This window comes from Harmonia axyridis, chromosome X (assembly GCF_914767665.1).
Source record: "Harmonia axyridis chromosome X, icHarAxyr1.1, whole genome shotgun sequence".
In the NCBI taxonomy this organism is placed as follows: domain Eukaryota; kingdom Metazoa; phylum Arthropoda; class Insecta; order Coleoptera; family Coccinellidae; genus Harmonia; species Harmonia axyridis.
The window spans coordinates 8,595,196-8,616,448 of record NC_059508.1 but is presented as its reverse complement, the minus strand read 5'-3'; the positions used below and the strand labels follow the sequence as shown (position 1 = coordinate 8,616,448).

General features: G+C 32.7%; 1 protein-coding gene across 3 annotated transcripts; it reads left to right on the top strand.

The window, feature by feature from the left end:
• Positions 1-450: 450 nt before the first annotated feature.
• Positions 451-19,698, top strand: LOC123686417. 3 transcript variants are annotated; one of them, XM_045626528.1, is made up of 6 exons: positions 451-631; positions 14,986-15,259; positions 17,200-17,400; positions 18,893-18,985; positions 19,041-19,339; positions 19,480-19,698. In XM_045626528.1, the coding sequence occupies exons 2-6, from the start codon at positions 14,987-14,989 to the stop codon at positions 19,637-19,639; spliced, it is 1,026 nt and encodes a 341-aa protein (XP_045482484.1). In that variant the 5' UTR covers positions 451-631; position 14,986; the 3' UTR covers positions 19,640-19,698. The 3 variants fall into 3 exon arrangements, with proteins under 3 accessions (XP_045482484.1, XP_045482483.1, XP_045482482.1); XM_045626527.1 differs by lacking the exon at positions 451-631 and adding an exon at positions 7,968-8,148; XM_045626526.1 differs by lacking the exon at positions 451-631 and adding an exon at positions 7,970-8,169.
• Positions 19,699-21,253: the final 1,555 nt, after the last annotated feature.

The following is a 21,253-nucleotide window of genomic DNA, read 5'->3' as shown; positions in this document are numbered from 1 at the left end:
GAACTTCCGTTACGTTGTGTTTTTTGGGTTGCCTGATATAAATTGATTTTGAAATAATTTATTCTTTGGGATGTAGGTGGAATATTTTTTATTTTTTGTTTTTGAAATCATTAATTCTTTCAGATAAAGGTGGAATACTTATCATTGCATTTTTATGAAAATTTCAGTGATTTTGCTGGGGATATATAATGCATATAACTCCAAGTAGAAATTGTACCTACATCAAACTTGTTGATGGTTGGAAATTTGGGAAAATGTTGAATGTAAGAAGTTACGAAAAAATGTTGAGAATGGATAATTTGCAAGTAAAACATTGAATCCTGAAAAGTGTTTACGCTATGCATTTGTAATGAATCATTCTGTAGTTTTTTTTTGACCAGGTGTGTAATTTTCAGAGGAAAATAAAAAAAACCCGAGTGGTTAGATGTATATATGTTTCAGAAAAGTTGGTCGATACATAACTAGAGGCTATGGATAAGTAAGTTGAGGACAGTTACTTCTCTTGTAACATCTTGGCCAGTTCTTCAGTTTGTCTCCCATTTTGGTTAAACACAATCCACAATAATATACAAGTTGTCACTCAAACTATGTTAGTTGTTTTAGAGAAGAATGAATGAGCGGCTTTTTCAATGTGAGTATTATTTTCTATAACATAATGTTTTATTTTTCTTCAATGTGATAGTGATAAAAATTCTTATAACCATTAGCTACGATAACGCGATGTGGTCCTGATACCATTAATTTTATAGCACCTTCAATATTACCATGTAGTTATTCTATACAAAGTATAATGGGATTGAATAGAATTCGATTCATTCTGATCGAATAGAATTTTTATTTCTCTGTAGGTATTACATAACAAGTTGATAATACATGGAAAATGTAATAAAAAACGCTTTCAGGATTATTCAAAATTATGAACTTTTCTTCAGTGTGTATCTGTGAGTCATTATATTTTTTTTACGAATTTAATGCTTCAATCTGAAGTATATCGAGTTGTTATAATTTTGTGAATACGATTGATAAGTTCAGGAAAGGATACTAATTTTTTCTGGTAAATACGATATCTCTTCAAGTGATTGTATTTTTTTGGACCCTCCTAGAAAAAAAAGCATTCTGATGACGGATATTTCATATTTTTTTTACCCCAAAGAGTGCAGTAAATTGAGATAATTTAGTTTTGTTGCATTGCATTCTTCGGATTTCAATTTTGGCCTGTATGTATCGACTTCTTGAAATCGGGACACATGGTTTTATAAACAACACCAAATCCAATAAAAACAACAAGATCAGGACTGGATCCTGCTTTACGTCCTACATTCTCATGGCAAAAGACATTAAGGCTGAACGGCCAGCCATTTACACATCATATATGAGGAGAGAAATTGCTCACGAAAAAAAAACTCTTAATTCTATGATAAAGAAAATGAAATTATTCAACAGTTAAAAGCACTCAACGTAAAGTGGGAGAATTTTTTCTTCTTGGCTATAAAGTCACAATTTGTGAATATACGAGGGGCAGTGAGAAATGATACGAAGATGATTGGTTTTTTCGTCATAATATGTACGAATAATAGTCGTCATCAAGTTCATCAGTTACATTCTATTTTATTGGTATAAGAATTAAGGTCATTAATATATTACTTCGGGCAATGTGGAAGAAGTCATTACAGTTGTTATATGATCTTATGGATATTTCTTATTCGATTACAAAGAAAATTAGGGTAAGTAATCGAGAATACATTATTCTAGATATTGTGATAATAGAAAACTCTCAAATCTGCAATGAGGAAGAATATTTTTTTACTCAGTCACCAAACCAAGCTTCTTCTGTAATTTTATTCTGATACTCATCTTGTATACTTAGTCATTATCCAAGGAATATCATTACATATTACTTCAGAATCTGATGTTCGTAGAATATGACTGTTCCTTTCATTTTAAGGGCCAAATTGGGAACAAATTTTATACTTACACTCTGTATAGTCGGTCAACGGTTCAACATGCCTAAGGCTGACTTTGATAGTTATTCCGAATATTGGACCCGTCAAAATGAATAACTCCTTTGAAAGGAGATCTCTATGAGGAATATTTGAAAAAGGCATAGGTACGATGGTGTTCAATCGATCGAGATTTACGGTTACTATACAGGGTTTATTGGAAAATTCACGGAACATTTATTTATGTAATCTGCCTGCTAATAGGATTTTTTTCAATTGTCCTTAAATCTGTTCAATTGTTTATGACAGGTAATATTCAATGAAAATAATTTCTCAACTTCTTAAATTTTGGCCGGTTTTTATGGAATTTGGAATGGATATCCTCAATCCTGTTTGTCTGTAGATGGTCTGATGCGAATTTCAGTTTTTCCAGATACAGGGTACGCGTTGAGTAGACGCAAACAAGCTATTACCAAGACCTAAATATTTTGCGTTTTACTAATTGGATTTTGATGAAATTTGGTATAGGTATTTGGGTTAAGGAAAGGACAAGATAATAACATTTCGAACGTTAATAGTGAAACAAATACGGAAATAACTCAATTTTTCAGGAAGACAAAGGGGGAAACATAATGTCACACTCATTAACAGAGTGTTTTTATATTCGGTCAGTGAAATCAGGGTAGACCAATAAATTAAAAACAAATGATTGCTTAAAAAACCAATATATAAATGCAAGAGTGGATAAGATACAAGCTTGCGCCTGAAGCAAATCATATTTCGGCGCCCCTGCTCAAAAAGGATAAAAAATCTGAACTTCCTCATAATCACCCTTCAAAAAAAGAAAAATAGCATTTGCCATGATGATAATAGGTAAAAAACTTTCTTCTTCCAATGAAAAATATTGCAATCGTGCGTACAAACACTTTAATACTAATGAATGAAGAATATTGAAATGTTTTGATGTATAAATATGACACCAAATGTTTTCAAGGGTTTTGAATGAAACGAAAATAAATACATATACATAAGTCAAAAATATAGAAATACACATAGTGTTAACATAAAAAATCCAACTTCTGTATAATATCTTAAATTTAATAAAACAATAACAGCCAAACGAAGGGCGGTCGGCCATGCAAAGTTTCAGTATTGTTTCTAAAACTAATTGGGATTACAAACATGTGTTCCGCTGAAAACATTTGGCATTTAACATTAACTAGTTTCGAATGCAAAATCATAGGAATTTTCCATATGTTGAATGTGTATACATCGACTTGGTTGGGGTGTTATTTATTATACAGGCTGCTTAGTAAAGGCGGTTTGGAGATTTTCATTGCAACAAATGTTGACAAACGCAGCGCAGCGGAACAACCTCATGTTTCTTCAATAATCAAGGATGAAATATGAAAATACGGCCCAAACCAATACCTCCTAGACTACAAGGCCTGGGTGCTCTCTTGTGACGTAAGCATACTCAGGGCATAGTCGACTGAACTGTGAGCGTTCGGCTTGTGACTCGTTTCACAATTATATGAATAATATTTGAAAGGCTTTTTGTTTAAAGAGGATGCCAGTCGTCAACTGAGCCTTTCATCGCATCCCATTCGTTTTTATTATGGAAAAAACCAAGTTTCAAAGAAAAAACCAATTTATTATCAATAAAACTGGATAATCAATATGATACCTATGTATATGTATATGTATGAAAACATTGAAATATCTCGAAAGTGGAATTCGAAAGTATTGAAATAACGAAAATTCGATAATATTGATATCTTCCATAAGGGATAATAATGATATAATTGGGAAACAAATGATTCATTTGAATTATATTCAAATGATGAACTTAGATGAAAATGACACTATCCACAAAAATGATTCGAAAAGTCCTTGCCAGTAGGAGTAATCACTAGATAAGCTGAAATTCTAAGCATTATATCAAGATTATATCTACAAAATCACGTACTGAATTTTCTTGGAGAAAAATTCTTTGTGAATGTTCACTGGGAGAACTATTATCACAAGTGATTATTGAGTATCAAATGTCTTCGCTTTTCTTTTATTGAATGTTTTAACTACACGATCATTAGTTTTTCCGCAGTAGTTCTTCAAAAGAGTATTTGTAGTGCATGTTATCACTATATTAGCTATCAATTCACCGGAATGAATTTCGCAATGAATTTCTGGCAACATTTCATTCTGAATAATATATTTCGAAATAAATTGAATGAGACATGTTCGCTTATTATGAATACTAAGGAATGTCTCTTCGAATTCTTGAATTATTTTATTGAAAATTAAATATGAATATAAAACTATTTGTATAACAGAATCTTGAGGATAAAGCAATCGTCCTCGACTTAGATTAGTAATGAGACAGTAATTATCTTCAACAATAAGTTCATCATCTAAAATCAATATTCGCTTACATCTTTCACACTGAATTTTCCTCAGAACAATATAACAACAATAACCTGCTAAATAAGTAATCACAGGCATGTCTTCCTTAATATTATCTATGTCGCTCTCTTCTACAATGAGATTCGGATTGAATGTATTATATTCTTGTTTCTGGTCGGTGAAATCAATATTTTCATAACACTTTTTGATATCAATATTACCGAATGTTCGTGATTTTAACGTGAGAAGTGACTGAACTCTTAGCCTTTTTTCGGATTCATACAATAAATTGTCGTATTGAAATGTGGTACTGTCCACCGGCGAGTTGACGATATTTACCGAATCTGCTTTCCAATTCGTCAGTCTGAAATTTTCGTCAACAATTTTGTTCCACAGCTTAGGCAGCTTAAAATTATTTAAAACATTCAGAAAAGTTTCAAAATCTACATATGAATTCAACTTTCGATAATTTTCAAATTCTACTCTACTTTCCGCTATAGCCTTTTCCAAATACTTTAGTTCGGTTCTTTCTAATTTTTCATCACGAGTTTTTCTAAACTTGATATTTTTCGATAGATATTTAGGACAATTAGGAAACAAAGTTGGAACAGCATCTGGTTTGAGTCTAGGGATTTTCAGAGTTACCGTTATTGTATGACCGCTTCTTGAATCCGTCGCTGAAGTGGATTTAATTAAATTCTCCTCTGCGAAATGCTTCTCACATACTTTGGTATGTATAGTGGGTTTTAAATTTTGCCTAGGAATGGCCGCTAACCACTTTTCAAGCAAGTATGTATCCGTAGGGAACTTAAAAGCGTGCACTTTCGGTCCATTTTTGTAATTTCCCCTGCACCCAGGAACACAACACATATAAGGCATTTTCTCAACACAGGTAGTACTTAAAAGTACTGTCCAATATCACTGAACACTAATTATTCACACAAATTTCACAACAGGTTGAATAACCTTGCTAACAAGTGTTGAAAAACTAACAAAACAAGTGAATATCACGGTTCAGTTGTGTCGACTGGGATATAAGAAGCGTCCCTAAACCCGAGCCCAAATATTAAAATGACCTGGGATGGTTGACGTCACAAGATTTTCGGGTCGAGTACCGTGGCCTTGTTTTCTAGGAGGTATTGCCCAAACTGAGCCGAATTGCCGCCCCTGAAACGGTCACTGTTTCACCCCTAACGCCAGCACTGCAAGCTTATTAAAATATAAAGCAATAAAAATTGTCTTATCGTGATGAAATTCCACAAATTTCTGAAAAAACAGTGAACAAATGAGGAAAGATGTTTCCTAAAATTGCTACCCACTTGTTTTGACCATATTTCGATGGTTTCTATTCTATTGAACTTGGAGAAGTTGGAGAATATAATCTATAAATCAAAATCTGACTCAGTTGAAGAGATAGACATAAACAATATTTGAGTAGGGTTAACAGCGCCTGATTACAATCAATAGATCGCACTAAACTAAAACTAAACCAGACAGAAGGGAAGAGGATGAATCATATAGCTTCGCCAAATCCGGTGCATCCAGACAAAATCAATATTCAGTTTGGAGTTTTCCAGCGTCGAGCTACAAAATATGATATACATAGTCCTCTGAAGATGCGCAGTAAGCGAAACATCGAATGGACCACGGCTAAAAAGCCAAAATGTTTCCACTCCCTATTTAGTGTTTAGATTGTATTATTTTTGAGTAGAAAACTCACTGAAAACACCTTGTACATCGATTATATGGGTTAAGTGAGTTCGATTCCACTCATAAACAGCATATGAATTTACAGCCAGATTCTTGCAATCGTGGAAAACTGGTTTGTTCCTTGTACCAACCCAAAGACTCATGAATAAAACAAACAGTTCTATAAGCAAAAAGTTAAATGATTTGCTATCTCGAAACATCATGACGTCAGTGAATACCTCGATCTGTTTAGAGGAATTCCAAAGTGCAGTTCCAATCTGGATTCAATAGATATACTTGATAGAAAATGATTATGGAAGCTCAGAAAAAATTTTTTTTTTGTGCTGATACTGGTGATTTTTTGTCTACAGAAAAGAATCGACCTAACTTCAAAATTTAAATCGAAATGATGAAGATTTTCATTTTGAATGAACTAGGTATTCAGGTTACTGTACGTGAAATCATCCAATTTTTAATGAGTATTTGCTGCTGTGATTTGGTTCATTTTTTCGTCTCAATGTCTGTACTGGTATTATTCGAATTTAAAATAATAATTCAGTGTTTTTATGACATGAGAAAGCTGTGTGCAAAATGGGTGCCGCACGAGCTCACAATCAATCAAAAGCAACAGCATGTAAATGATTCTGAGCAGTGTTTGAATCTGTTTAAATGCAATAAACCTGCATTTTTGCGTCGATATGTGACAATGGATGAAACATGGCTCCATAATTTCACTCTGGAGTCCAATCGACAGTCAGCTGAGTGGACTGCACACGATGAACCGAATCCAAAGCGAGGAAAAACACAACAGTCAGCTGACAAGGTTATGGCATCAGTATTCTGGGATGCGCAAGGTATAATATTCATTGATTACCTCCAAAGGGGCCAGACCATCAACAGCGATTATGATATAGCATCGTTGTTTCGTTTGAAGGATGGAATCGTTAAAAACGGCCTCATTTGAAGAAAAAAGGTACTGTTTCATCAAGACAATGCGCCGTGTCATAAATCAATGAAAATAATGGCAAAATTTTATGAATTGGACTTAGAATAGCTTCTGCATCCACCATATTTGCCAGATATGGCCACCAGCGACTTTTTCCAGTTCTCAGACCTGAAAAGAATGCTCGCTGGAAAGAAATTTAGCGCCAATCGACGAAACTGAAGACTGTTTTGAAGCGAAAGACAAATCGTTCTACAAAAATGGTATCGAAAAGTTGGAAGATGTGTTTTACTATGGTAGACCGGGGACTTTTCAATTGGATTTTAATTACATCAATCGGCTGTTTGTTTTACGTACCAATGATATTTTTTTCAAAATTGATTGTGATATATCGTTTGAAAGATCTTTCGATGACAAGTTATGTCAGCTATTTGGTCGAAAATAAGATTGGTAGGGCTAGGAAGTTAGGGGCGTAAACCCCCAACTTCAAGAATGCATGGATTTGCTTAATTTTGAAGAGAGAAATCGATGAGTGGGAGGATTTTTCTCAAAAATTATTTGTAGGAGAATTAAGGCCTGTGGTCTTCTGGGCGCGGTTGGCCTATGAATGAACGAGCTCTGAAGCTCCTGACTTCTCTTCAGCCCTATAATATTCGTTTTTTAATAGTGCAGCTACTATTGGAGTTATTGGTACTTGAAGACCATAACAAAACTCTTTGTGTGTAAAACCATCAATTAACCTGATGGTACACTTATATAAAATACAATATTTGCATACAGTAACGTATCATTTTTCAATTTGTCAACAAGACAAACATATTCATTAGATCTTGTTGATCGATATGTACTTATTTCGAGACTCCTCTCCACGTTAAAAATCCAATTGTGCCACATACAAAATGAACATTCACGCTTTAATAATCCCACAAATGTGTATGATTTGCTTAAATGTAACGGTAGGAGTTTAAAGACGGTTGGAGCGAAAAAGAAGTCGAACCAGAGAGTTTTAGTTTGTTTTTGCGAGCTTGCTGTGAACGTTGTATGCTCATGTGCGGTGGTTCTTCTGACTTATTTTACGATCTGCTCGATACTTATATCCGCAAGTGCAATATTTATTTTCTGCATGCATCTTGATATTTGGCGACGTATTCCAGAAAGTGTCAACTTTTCAATGTATGGATATTTTTTCGACAGGTGAATGCTTAGGATTATAAATATATTTCGTTTTTTATAAGGATTAAGCATTTTTGATATTTTGTAGGTTCGATATTTTTAATTCAGACGAATACTTGGGTGTCAGTTCGAATGCTTTAATTCGGTATTCTAAAAAAACTTTGAGTTTTAGTTTTTTGGTTTTGAAATTTGTGATGTGTTTTCCAAATATTTTTTTGAGTATTCTTCAATTCAGGTTTTCTGCTGTACGATGTTGTTATTTCATGTATTGTCATTTCAGTATATTGAAAATTTTATCGAATGCTATCCTACCATTTGGTGAGCTTTTTGAGCAAAATTTCGTTTTTTATTTATTCATTTAAATTATACTTAGGTATACACTCTTTCCGGTTAATATATATACAGGGTAATTCACCGGGATGGCCTATTCGGCGTTTATGGAAAACTAATCATAATTTTGAGCTGAAAAGTCGCATATTGGGGTTTGAGACAATGATCTTTCCCCTTAAAATATTTTCAGATCTCTACAACTTCTGATTATACCGGAAACAGACTACTACTTCCTTATTTCAAATGACACATCCAGTATATTACTGCATCATTAAATAGCTTTTTTGACGACAATTTTGGCAATATGCCATACCTTTGGTGAAAACTCAACGGTTCATGAGTTATTGGGATTGTTATAAAAAAAATGGTGTTTATTGGGACTCGCATTTTAAATTGTCCAAGTGCATGACCTTCTGATAAAACACCCTGTACATTTTTGGTCCAAACCGCGTACAGTCTTATAATACTACGTATTTGCAGAATCAAAAATGATGAAGGTTTTCTCGAAAAAAAAATTTTCTGCCTAAATATTAAAAAAAATGTGAGTTCCCAATATTTCTTTCATAAAACTCATGAACCGTTGAGGTGAATTGCTGAAGTTTTCGTCAAAAAAGCTATCTAATTATGCAATGATATACTGAGTGTGCCATTTGTAATAAGGAAGAAGAAGTCTGTTTTCGGTATAACCAGAAGTTGTAGAGATCTGAAAATATTTTAGGGAAAAAGATCTTTGTCTCAAACCCCAACATGCCAATTTTCAACAAAAAAGTTATGATAAGTTTTCCATAAATGTCTAATAGGCCATCGCAGTTAATCACCCTGTATAAAATCAACCACAACAAGTTTTCAATTCACTCATTATTTGTTGTGATGCGAAGACAAACAAAATCTATCCAGTCATAATTGAACCAGAAGAACTGTCTTAAAATGAAACGATAAGGGTGTTTTCACCTGCATAACATTTCTTGATTATAAAATATTACACTATTATTACAATACATATTACAAATATTTTGAATAATGAAATTCGGTTTCTGTTAGGGATAAGTCATTATCAAGCAATTGTTGACATTGACTTGGTTAAACTTTTCTTTTAACTTTCCAATTAGTAGAGTATGTTATTCAGTATCTAGTCTGAATAGTCTTGCTAAGTTATTTGTCCAACTGCAAAGCACAAAAAACCTCTTCAAGTATTGCGATAAATGAGAGATATCTTAACCAACATGAAGAACTCGTTAATTTAGTTGATATCCAATGAATTGAATTTAATGAAATTAATATGAACAAGTTTGTTGAATCGTTCTTCAATGAGTACTATATGAAAAAAGATTTTGTAGATCTAAATTTTTGATGTTTTCATGCAGGTTAATGAATGAAATTAACTGGATCATCCATTCTTGTTTTTATTCATCAGTTGACGATAACAATAACTTATTTGGAAAATGCAATTTCTAAAGTAATAACGTTAATGAATGAAATTGAGGAAATTCAGAATGAAGGTCATCCAAAAAATATGTCAGATCATACAAATTATCGTATTATCGTCAGACCAGAATAAAATATCGGACATATTCACCTATAGGTGAGAGATTTCATTTAATTCGTGTGTAATTATAAAATAAACAAAACTTGAGCGTATGCGTGTCTAATTAATTAAAAACGCTCCGTTTCCATTATAATTATTTAGATTACTATTCATTTTGATGGAAAATTGTATCAACTAAAAATGATCAAACAATTTCGTGGAAGTTCAACAATAAATTCTGAGATCTTTCAATAAATTTGACGCATTTTTCAGAATTACATCATAACAATAACGATAGGAGTAGATTTGTTTTATATGTGAAGACCAATTCTGGATAATAACAGATTTTTGTTTGAAAACTTTGTATAATATTCTGTGAATGATAGCAGTTTGATTTTGAATAATCATTGTGGATTTTGTACTTGAATATGCTTTGGTGTATTTTTCTCAATAATAACAGATTTTTGGAATCCTTCGAGTGAAAAATTTAACTGATATTTTCTGTAGGTAATTATGACACTGAACACTATACAGGGTGTTCCTAATAAATTGGAGGTACAAACGAAAATGAGAGATTCCCCGGATAATTTTAAGTAACGCTTATAGTTTTGAAGTAACAGGTTGCTAAATTTTTTTTCAAGTTATTTCTATTAGCTTCTGCACTTTAAATAATTTAATTAAAATTTGAAATTTGGCATAGATATTCCAATTTGAAGTTTAAATCACGTGATGTGCGAATTTCGATTTAAAATCAGCAGGGTGATATTTTTTTATGGGGCAGTGCTCGCTTTTTTCCTCTAAAACTTTTTGGTGGACCACTGCTATTTGAAAAGATTGGAAAGATTCTTTGATCTAGTACTTGTCGTATCTGCTACCGATTTCGATAAAAATTTCAAACAATCCTCTCGAGATCCTGAGGAAAATTCAAATTATTCTCAAAATCCAGTGAGTAAGGTGTGATGAATAAATTAATTATTAGTTTTGGTTTGGTGCTATTTTTCCCGATCTGTAACAATGATTCATAATGATTCGATGAAGTCGTATAATCATCACAAAATAGTAGAACTACTATGAACACCTGTATCTCGAAAACAAAGCTTTTGCGAGATGTTTATACGATTTTTTTCTGCAAAATTATCCAAGGAATCTCTCATGTTTGTTTGTACCTCCAATTAAGGAACATCCTGTATAAAAAAAAAATAACATTTCAATAAAAAAGTGTAAATCTTTATTATTATATTATTTCCTACGTTACTCTGAACTGTACATGTACAAGCACTTTAACTACTTGATGCTACTGCTGACTTCCAATCAAATAACCTCTTTTCATTTGATTTACATACTAATATAGGCAATATTTTATGTGAGGACCTTCTGTTTCAGGTATTTCGATACCTTTCTGAACTCATTTTTCTATCTCTTAATTAACCAAACTCAGTGTTTGGAAATTCAGAAATTTTATCAGGAATGAACAAGTTCTATATGTGTAAATATATGTTGCTATTTATATTCTTCAATTTTTACCAACATTTTTATCTTCATTTAACAGTTGAAAAAGAATAACTAGATACTTAACATTATTTCTTCTGCGCATTCAGAATCTACATTCTTTTCTGTTCATCATCATCATTCATGTCTGCATATGAAGAATATTGCCAAAAGTAATCCTTGAAGATTTCTGCTATGTCATCACTAACAGTATCAACATTATCGAAGAATCAGTTGAAGATAGATCATTATTACATCAACGTTTATGTCTACTCACTTCTACCAGAATATATATTTATGTATTCTGTTATATTTTCTTTGAATGGTTTGAGACCTTGAATACTGCAAACAATAGACAAAGGTTTATTATTTCCAATACCGAAAATCCAATCACAAAAAGGCAACATGAATAGGGTGGTTGTCTGTAATGAAGACCAATGCTGAATAGTCACAGAAATCCACGCAGAAAAAGATTCAATTTCAAGTTTTGAATTCATTTTCGAATTTTTTCTTCGTTATTTATACTTAAATACTCTTTAAAAAATGTAGATACGTTTGAGAGGAATGTTCGGTTTTTTCTTGAAATAGTCGGTATAACCTTTGATTTTCTTCAATTATTGTAAGATTTAATAGATCGATGTATAGGGGTGAAATGTTGTGTTTTTGAAGGGTTAAAATACAAATTTCAAGTGAATTGATATAATAGAAAACGAAAGGAAAACATAAGATGATGAAAAGTCAGTTAGGTTATATTGGGTAGTGCATTTACCTTAAATGGCCTACTCATATCATCATAAATAATTGATTATTCACATTTCAGCCATATGCACATATTCACATACCTGTCTTCTCATCTTCATTGCAAATTGAAAAAAAACCAGGAATCATTTTTTACAGATTTTTTGACAGCTTCTAAACTGTTTTGAGAATTTTTGAGACGCTACCACTTTGGTGAATAGGCAATTTAATTCATTTGAATTGAATAGGCATGCAGTAAGAAAATTAAAAATGATCATATCCTTGAAATGCAAAGAAAATATGTTCAATAAAGGTACAATAATAAATTTTTGACCAAGCCTACGTAATTATCAAAAAAAAAAAAGTTAGTTACCCGTACAAAATTAGATCAGGCTACTACAAACAAAGGCGCTTCTGATTATTTGGTTCCCAGAGAACAGACGTGCACCGATTGTTGCGTGCAAATGAATAAGATCACTCAAAAAAAAAAAAAAAAAATTGTGAACGTAGTGCAAACACCATCAGGGGAATCCATCACGTACATATTGAGATCAAGTGTTTAGGCAATATTGAGGTCTAGGCCATATTGGGTACAGGTGCATTACAAACTGCTTGATAACACTACTGACTGAATATTTACTATCATTCTCTCTAATTAAAAGTAGAGAATTTAATTCTTAAATTTAATTATTTTCAATTAATTGTAATTTCAAATTTGAGTATGAACTTCACTATTGAAACAGTAATTTGAAAGTTAGTTCAAGCAAAAATATACCACAAGTGTGTCAATCGAATTCAAAATATATATTCAAATCGATTGTATAGCATTAAAAAATTCTCCGAAATAAACGAAGAAAATTCAAGGAGAATATCGAAAAAAAACTATAATTACTTAATGACAATAGATTCAGTTCAGGTTATGCGAATGAATGAAAAATACACACTTATTCAAAATTTCGTGTTGATTGCATTAACAGAATCATAGAAAATTCAAGCAGAATATCGAAAAAAGTGATTTGAAGTCAAAAGCTTTTGAGCACTCATCCGTTCATGCGTCAATTGCACCCTTGGAGATTGTACCTATGTATTTTTTATTAATTTTTTGTGCATTCCGAAAATGCAGACTTTTTGAATTTAATTTTTTCTTCAAGAAAAAAAAAATTGAAACGAGAACGTCGAATGCGATCTACTTCTCCCCTAATTCGCTCTTTTTCGGCTTGAAAAATTCATAAATCTGGTCGTAATTGCAAACGATTCCATTGTTGAAAACAGTCTGATTCTCTTAATTGCAAATTGTGCAGAGTCAAACACTTGAACGATTTAACATCATTATATGTCTGAGCGTAATTAGAATGGATGATACCATAATATGGCAATCCTCTTTTACTCGTCTCGTACACACCATTTCTTCCACAATTGATATCATGACTCTAGAAGAACTTTCTTCATGCTGTAACAACTGGCACACAATATTTGTGACGTTTATCTCCCATTGACTCTGATCTATGTGAATGACCGAGTTAGATACATATTTATAAGTCGAAAAACATGAACCGGATTCACCAAATAAGTACTAGAAGAAGAGAAATTACATCATTTGGTTTTTGTGGAAAAAAACCGGAAATGTAATTCTCCACTTTGATGTGGAACTAGAACAATACAGTGGGTGGATATGGGTAAAAATAATGTATATTTATATTTTCATTAGGTACCTACTTTGAATTTTTACTCACACAATGGTACCAAAATTCATGAACTAATTCAGAAACACTAATCAACAAACATATGCCAAAATTATGTTCGGTAAAAAACGTTGAACATTTTTAGACGCTCGTTCCTCGTAAACATAGTAACTTTTGAATGGAGAACCTAGAAACAGAAATTTCAGGCTAGATCACCAGAACCAGAGAAAATTGTAGAAGATTATTGGAAAAAATACTGACTATTTCAGTGACAACACATTCGATCTCGACTTGAGATTTTGTGATCATACAGGGTGATTCATTAAGAATGTCCAATCTTGATTAATCTGCCTAATATACCTTCTTTAAATATTGCGTGTATCCGAGATACTGGGTGTTTAAAGTTTAAATATGCGGGTTCTGATTCTTGCGATAATTTTTCATGTTTTTACAATTTATATTTGAAAATTGACAATTTAAGGTATACACTTTTTAGGATGAGGATTGCCATTTGGTTGTGTTAAGTAATTTGAAGCAACATTTTTCGGCTGAACTTGAGTAAAATAATAAAAAAAGGGTTTAATTCTATTGAAAAATTTACTCTTGTTTGATTCATGTAACTCATTGGTTACCGAAGAATTGGTAGCATATTAGCAAATACTTATTAGCATTATTAACAATTTGCATCCTCAAAAATGTAGTATTGCCAATTTTCAATTAGGAATTGAAAAATTTTTGCAAAAATCAAAATCTATATATGAAACCCAGTATCTCGCAGACTAGTAATCACTAGAATCATATAGAATTCTGGAAGAATCTTGAAAAAATACCTAATATTTTCGAAACAAAACATTCGTCTAGGTTTAAATTTAGTTTGTTAATAATCACTCGAATGTTAATACCGAATATCAGAAACTTTCATTTAGATATACTAAACGGCAAAAATAACCTGGTTCTTCATTGGTTCTATAGTCCCTAAGGGAGCAAGAGACGCATGAGCTCCTGACGCTCTTGATTTTTTTTTTTGTGAATACATTGGATGAATGATGGTCTAATTGATTTCATTCTTTGCAGAATGCCATATTTCGTTATTTTCCTATTGTTCCTGACTAGTGTAAAAATAACAACAACTCAAGAAAGTGCCCAATACCTACGTAATGTAATAAGAGACTTGAAAGCGTTGAAAGACAGATCAACAGCAAGAAGAATAGTGAACATAGACAGAACTCAAGATGATGTTTTTTCAACAATTGCCCCAGAGCAATATATTAACCGAAGAGCACAGAAAGGCGATGTTCCTGAGCTGTCTTTGACCAAGGGGGAATTGGCATCTTTGTACCAAGAAGCGGTCAGTATATAACAATCAAACAGAGTGTTATCAGATTAATAAAAATAACCAGTTCAAACTGGAATGGAAAACATCATCAACCAGTCGCACTAGTTTTTCTTTCAATTTAGACCAGTACGAAAAAAAAAATTGAACGGAAAACAACTGTTAGACCTTAATCGGATAGATCTAAATATGCCTAATTTCAGATCGTGCTAGTTGCATTTGTTTAATAGAGAGTATGTGATTGATTGATTCAGGTTTTTCATGTCTGACAGCAAGTGAATTGACTGGTAATTTACTTGTCCAAAACAGAAGTGATCAATCTTTTTAATCGCATTAGACGTATATATTCTCTAATAATCAATGTTTCGTTATTAAGAATCAAAGTCATTTCAGAAAAATCATCCATCTTTTCTTTTTGTAAATTTTATTTGGCATATCCGTCAGCAACATTTACTCAAGTATTATTTGAATTAGCTTTTCTTGGTACTTATATTTCTCTTATATAGCTCTGGATATTAGGCCAATTGAAAAGTCCCCGGTCTGATGCACAGATGGCGATACTATTATATGATTTTTAGTTAGTACCAACTTTCAAATGATACGAGTCAAAATTTCACAGCAGTCCGACCATTAGTTTGCGAGATATTGCGTTGTGAGTGTAGCTACTTTTATTATTCGAAAAAATATGAAGAAAATGCGTTTCGTGTGCTGATAAAATATTGCTTTTTGAAGGGAAAAATACAGCTGAAGCAAAATCTTGGCTTATTGATGAAGAGTTTCCGATGTCTGCACCAGAAGTATCAACCATCATTGATTAGTATGCTAAGTTTAAACGTGGTGAAATGTGCACCGAAGACGGCGAACGCAGTGGACGCTCAAAAGAGGCTGTCAACGACGAAAAAAAATTAAAAAAGTTCACAAAATAATTTTGAATGACCGTAAAGTGAAGTTGATCGAGATAGCAGACATTGTGAGGATATCATCTGAACGTGTACAACATATCATTCACGAATATTTGTACATGAGAAAGCTGTGTGGAAAATGGGTGCCGCGCGAGCTCACAATCGATCAGTTGCAACAACGGGTTAATCATTCTGAGCAGTGTTTGAAGCTGTTAAGTGCAATAAACCTGAATTTTTGCGTCGATATGTGACAATGGATGTAACATGGCTCCATCATTTCACTTCGGAGTCGAATCGACAGTCAGCTGAGTGGACTGCACACGATGAACCGAATCCAAAGCTAGGAAAAACACAACAGTCAGCTGGCAAGGTTATGGCATCAGTACTCTGGAATGAGCAGGGTAAAATATTCATTGATTACCTCCGAAAGGGTCAGACCATCAACAGCGACCATTATATAGCGTTATTGGATCGTTTAAAGGATGAAATCATTAAAAAAAGGCCCCATTTGAAGAAAAAAAGTGCTGTTTCAACAAGGCAATGCGCCGTGTCACAAATCGATAAAAACAGTGGCAAAATTTCATGAATTAGTCTTCGAATTGCTACTGCATCCACCGTATTCGCCAGATCTGCCCCCAGCGACTTTTTCCTGTTCTCAGACTCCAAAAGAAAGCTCTTTGGAAAGAAATTTAGCGCCAATGAAGAAGTAATCGCCGAAACTGAGGCCTATTTTGAAGCGAAAGACAAATCGTACTACGAAAATTGTATCGAAAAGATCGCTATAATCGCTGTATCGCCCTCGAAGTCAACAATGTTGAATAATAAAATCGAATTTCGCCAAAAAAAATGTGTTTCACTCTGGTAGACCGCGGAATTTTCAATTGGCCTGTTAGATCTCAATGTAGAACTGTAGAAGGGATATTTTTCATTGAAAATGTTGAAATTTAGAGTCAAACAAATAGCAACACTCTAAAATGTACTTTTTTGGAATTTTGGTGACAAACAGTTTATTTTTATGCTTAGTTCAACCAATTTAGGGCTCTTCATTTATAGGTATCTAAAGGCCATACTGTTCAACTTGAAACTGGAGAGGACACTTACGTAAATGCTGCCATACATGAAGTAGAGGATTCAGAACAAAACAGACATCCATCTGGTGATGTTGAAGATTCACATGCAGACGAGACTGGCTATTATTATTATTATTATCCCATTAAGAGTTTTTTGGACGAAATTACTTCACAGCCTTCCGAAGTAAGTAGGTAAAACCATTTGTGGATCACCGTTCTTTTGGATATAATGACTCGTTCAATTACTTCATTAGGAGATGGTATGCCGTTTTTAAATCATTTTTGTGTTCACATTTTGCATAGCTCTTGCTGATCGCACAATAATTACGCGAATGACCTTGATATATTCGATTTTCTTAGTGTCTAAAATATCTAATGAAAATAATCTCACACGATTTGCAGCCTCAAAATAGGTGTATGATTAATATCTATATGTTGACCCCAGGCCTGTAGACTGAATCAATTAGCAAATCTAAATAACTCTAAAGTCAACCTGAATTTGAATGAAATCGGGTTAATATTTATCTTAATTTATTATTATCTTTATTATCGACTTGAATAAAAAAATCGTTGTGCATCGTATGATATTTAGATATCCTCTAGTTCGAAATTCTGAAAGAACCAACTAACGGACCCAGTGGGGTGTTTCAGATTTTGTTTATAACGATATTAAAACAGAACTTACTTGAGCTATCAAAAAAGACGAAACTGGGTTTACCTCATATATTGCATATGCATATTATTCTTAATTAATTTATGCATATGTATCGTCACAGTTGATGATTACAATGAAAATAAATATATTCGAAGCTTCGACTATGTAGCACTGGCGTTTTTGGTTTTCTCTTATCATAGATCAGATTTCAGACAAGAATTTTTTTTCTGACCTATTTTTGATCGACATAGAACGATAATTGCTCTACATTTAAGATGTTACTCTAAGTAGGACATATCTGCAGATCTTTTCGGTTTTTTTATGAAGCTGTTACTAAAAGCACCAAATTAAACTGAAAAATTAGCTAAAAAGGATCCTATACTGGCAGCTGAATATAACTACATACATACTTAATTTAATGATCGTCTGCTTTCATAATTCAATAATTGCTTGAGTTCTAACATTTGGAACTTCTTTCAATGAATTGGTATGCATCCACAAATAAATTCCCGTTATGAGAATATGTTCCACATCTCGTACATTTGTTGGTGCAGTTTCATTTGGTGATCAATTGGTATTTATTGTATGAGTCTATTGTTTGATGGAAATATCCTTTTTTGTTACTAAGACGAGTAGGTTACTGGAATAGTTCAATTGCCTGCGTCCCGAAATGACATCCTTGTTCAATAGATTAGGTTTAGCCATAAATTACTTCTTAGTTTTTGTTTCATGGGTGAAATTTATTTCTTCAAAAGCATTTAAAATACGTACGGTGCAGTACAATGGGAATAGAAAACAGTGTATTTACTGGCAATATATGTATTATTTTTAGCATTGCTATATCGGTGGATTCAATTTTCCTGTTCAGCCAGAAATCTGCATTTCATGGTCTGGCAGAACAGGATATAGGTTTCATTGAACATATTCCACATTAAAAAATTAAAATATTTCAACCCAGATATATGTGATCATTGTTTTTTCTTGAACCATACAATGAAAAATCTCAATAATTTTTTTTCAGAAGGATCACCATTACAGTCATAGCCATAAGCCACATTATGATATAAAGCCAAAACAGAAACCAAACTACAACTATCATACACATACGCATCAGGTAAATCTCGTCTTAACAAAAAAGTTTCCGACTGAACTTCTGCAACTTTTCACAGCATAATGTTAAAATATCCACGACCAAAGCTGCGGATGGTGATAAAAAAAATAATAAGCTCGAACCATTGTTTATGGCGATATCAGGTTTCATAGGTATGGCAGTGATGTTTGTATTGTCAGTTTTGATATTTCCAAAGTTTGGCATCAAACCACATAAAACTAAAGCAAAACAAGATTTGGGAGATATTGCCAGAATAGCTTTACAAGCAATCGAGGGACAGGACTGTAGGGAGAGATTCGCTTGTGAATTGAGCAAAACTGCAAGGTCCCTTAATTTGCAAGAAAACAGATTTGTTAAGTGAGTTACAAAAATTTTTTTAACGAATTTTCAATTTTTCAAGCTGAATCAACTACATTTTAATATCCATTACATTTTCTGAATACAGTCTTGCAGTTAGAAATATATTAATTAAATTATAAATTGTAATATTGTTTTAGATTCATTTGGAGGATAACACCAAGTTCTTTGAGTAAGCAATTCGCTAGAGTAAACAAATATACAAAGGAACTGAAATGTACAGCAATTCCTTGTAAGAAAAAGCAGCCTGTAGCCAAAACGAATCCAAAAAACGTAAAGAAGAAACCGAAAAAGACTTAATTGCCAATGTAGATATTTAAGGTATATTATTTAAGGAAAAAATAAAGAAATACATTGTATTTTCTAGAGATTCAACACCATTACCAATCACTTTAACGAATCAAAGACTTTAAAATTGTCCTGAAGCGAGTATGCTTTTTTGGCGGTCTTGTTTTAGGTAACTTCTGCCAAAATGTCTATAATTTTCGGAATTTGAGCCGAAAGGTGTCCATGAAGAATTTGAGGTCAAAGTCAATTATGTCCGTCCATTAGTTTGCCGTGTACACGATAATGGCGACATAAGTATAAAGGCACGGAAAATACTAGCATACATTTATTATTTTTATTTGCTTTTTCGTTTTCTATGAAACGATTATTTTATTTATTTATTATTTATTTCAAAAAAATAACATTGTTTTGAAAGTATCCGTTTCATTCTTATGTTTTCATGGTTATAACTATAACACAGGTTAGAAAGTTTTGACTTCAGATTCGTTCTAAGAATTCAAAACCTACCAATAATGAAGCGGAAAATCAAATGATTAGGAATTCGAACAAGCGTAGAAAAGATTTTGACTACACGCCAGTGTTTTTTCATTTTCAGAATATTGTTTGGAAATTCAGTGTATGTATTCATAATTTTAATATTAATCTATCGATAATCGAAGTATAAATTTAGAAAATTTTTTAATCTGTTCGAACTGATAAAAACAGAACAAACTAATGGAATATTAAAAGAAAAAATTCATTGTATATAGACGGGTAAATAAGTTTTTGGGGTTTTATTGATTTTATTTGGTTCCCACTGCTGACAACCACCACACACCAAAATCGCATTTGGCAACAGAAATATGTATTAGGAGCATATGATGACCGAGAGGTATGCATTTTAACTTTTAGCAGTTCTCTTCATAGTTTGGACACCTGTGCAGGCCTTGGAGTCTCTGTGGCCTAATCACAAACAAATGATGTCGTTGGAATATAATCCTGATTTCGAATTATTCAAAAAAGAAAATAAAAGGTATCATTTTATCCGTTTTCATGCTTAAAATTCTGCTAGCGCCATAGATACTCGAGATTCATAGGACTAACACTACATTGATGAAAAACTGGAAATACTAAATAGCTTAACTAGAGGGAAATCTGAGATCAACAAAGTATGTCTCCAGAATAACTTCTAGGTTTTGAATATATGAAAGGCAATAATCGAGCTACATTTTGACTTGACTTAACGATTAATTAACATTATATGCCATTTATACAGGATCTTCCTGAAATTTGAATTTCAAACGAAAATGACAGATTCCTCGGATCATTTGAAGAAAAACTAAGTCCTTTAAACATGAGTCCCCAAACGCTTTGTATTTTGTGGTCCTACTCTATTTTTTTTTCAAGTTTTTTTCTACTAGCACTTTCCCACAAGATATTTAACTCAAATTTGACATAGAGATTCTAATACAAGACTTTCATCATGCTAATTTTGAATGCAAATCTACATGGTGATTTTTTTTCTAGAACAGTGCCCGCTTAATTATTTTCTCCAGGTTTTTTGTTTTATGGTGGTCGGTGGACTACTTGTTTAGAAAAAAGTAGAAAGTATTTTTGGTCCAGTACACTTTTTGGTTTCTTGTAGTT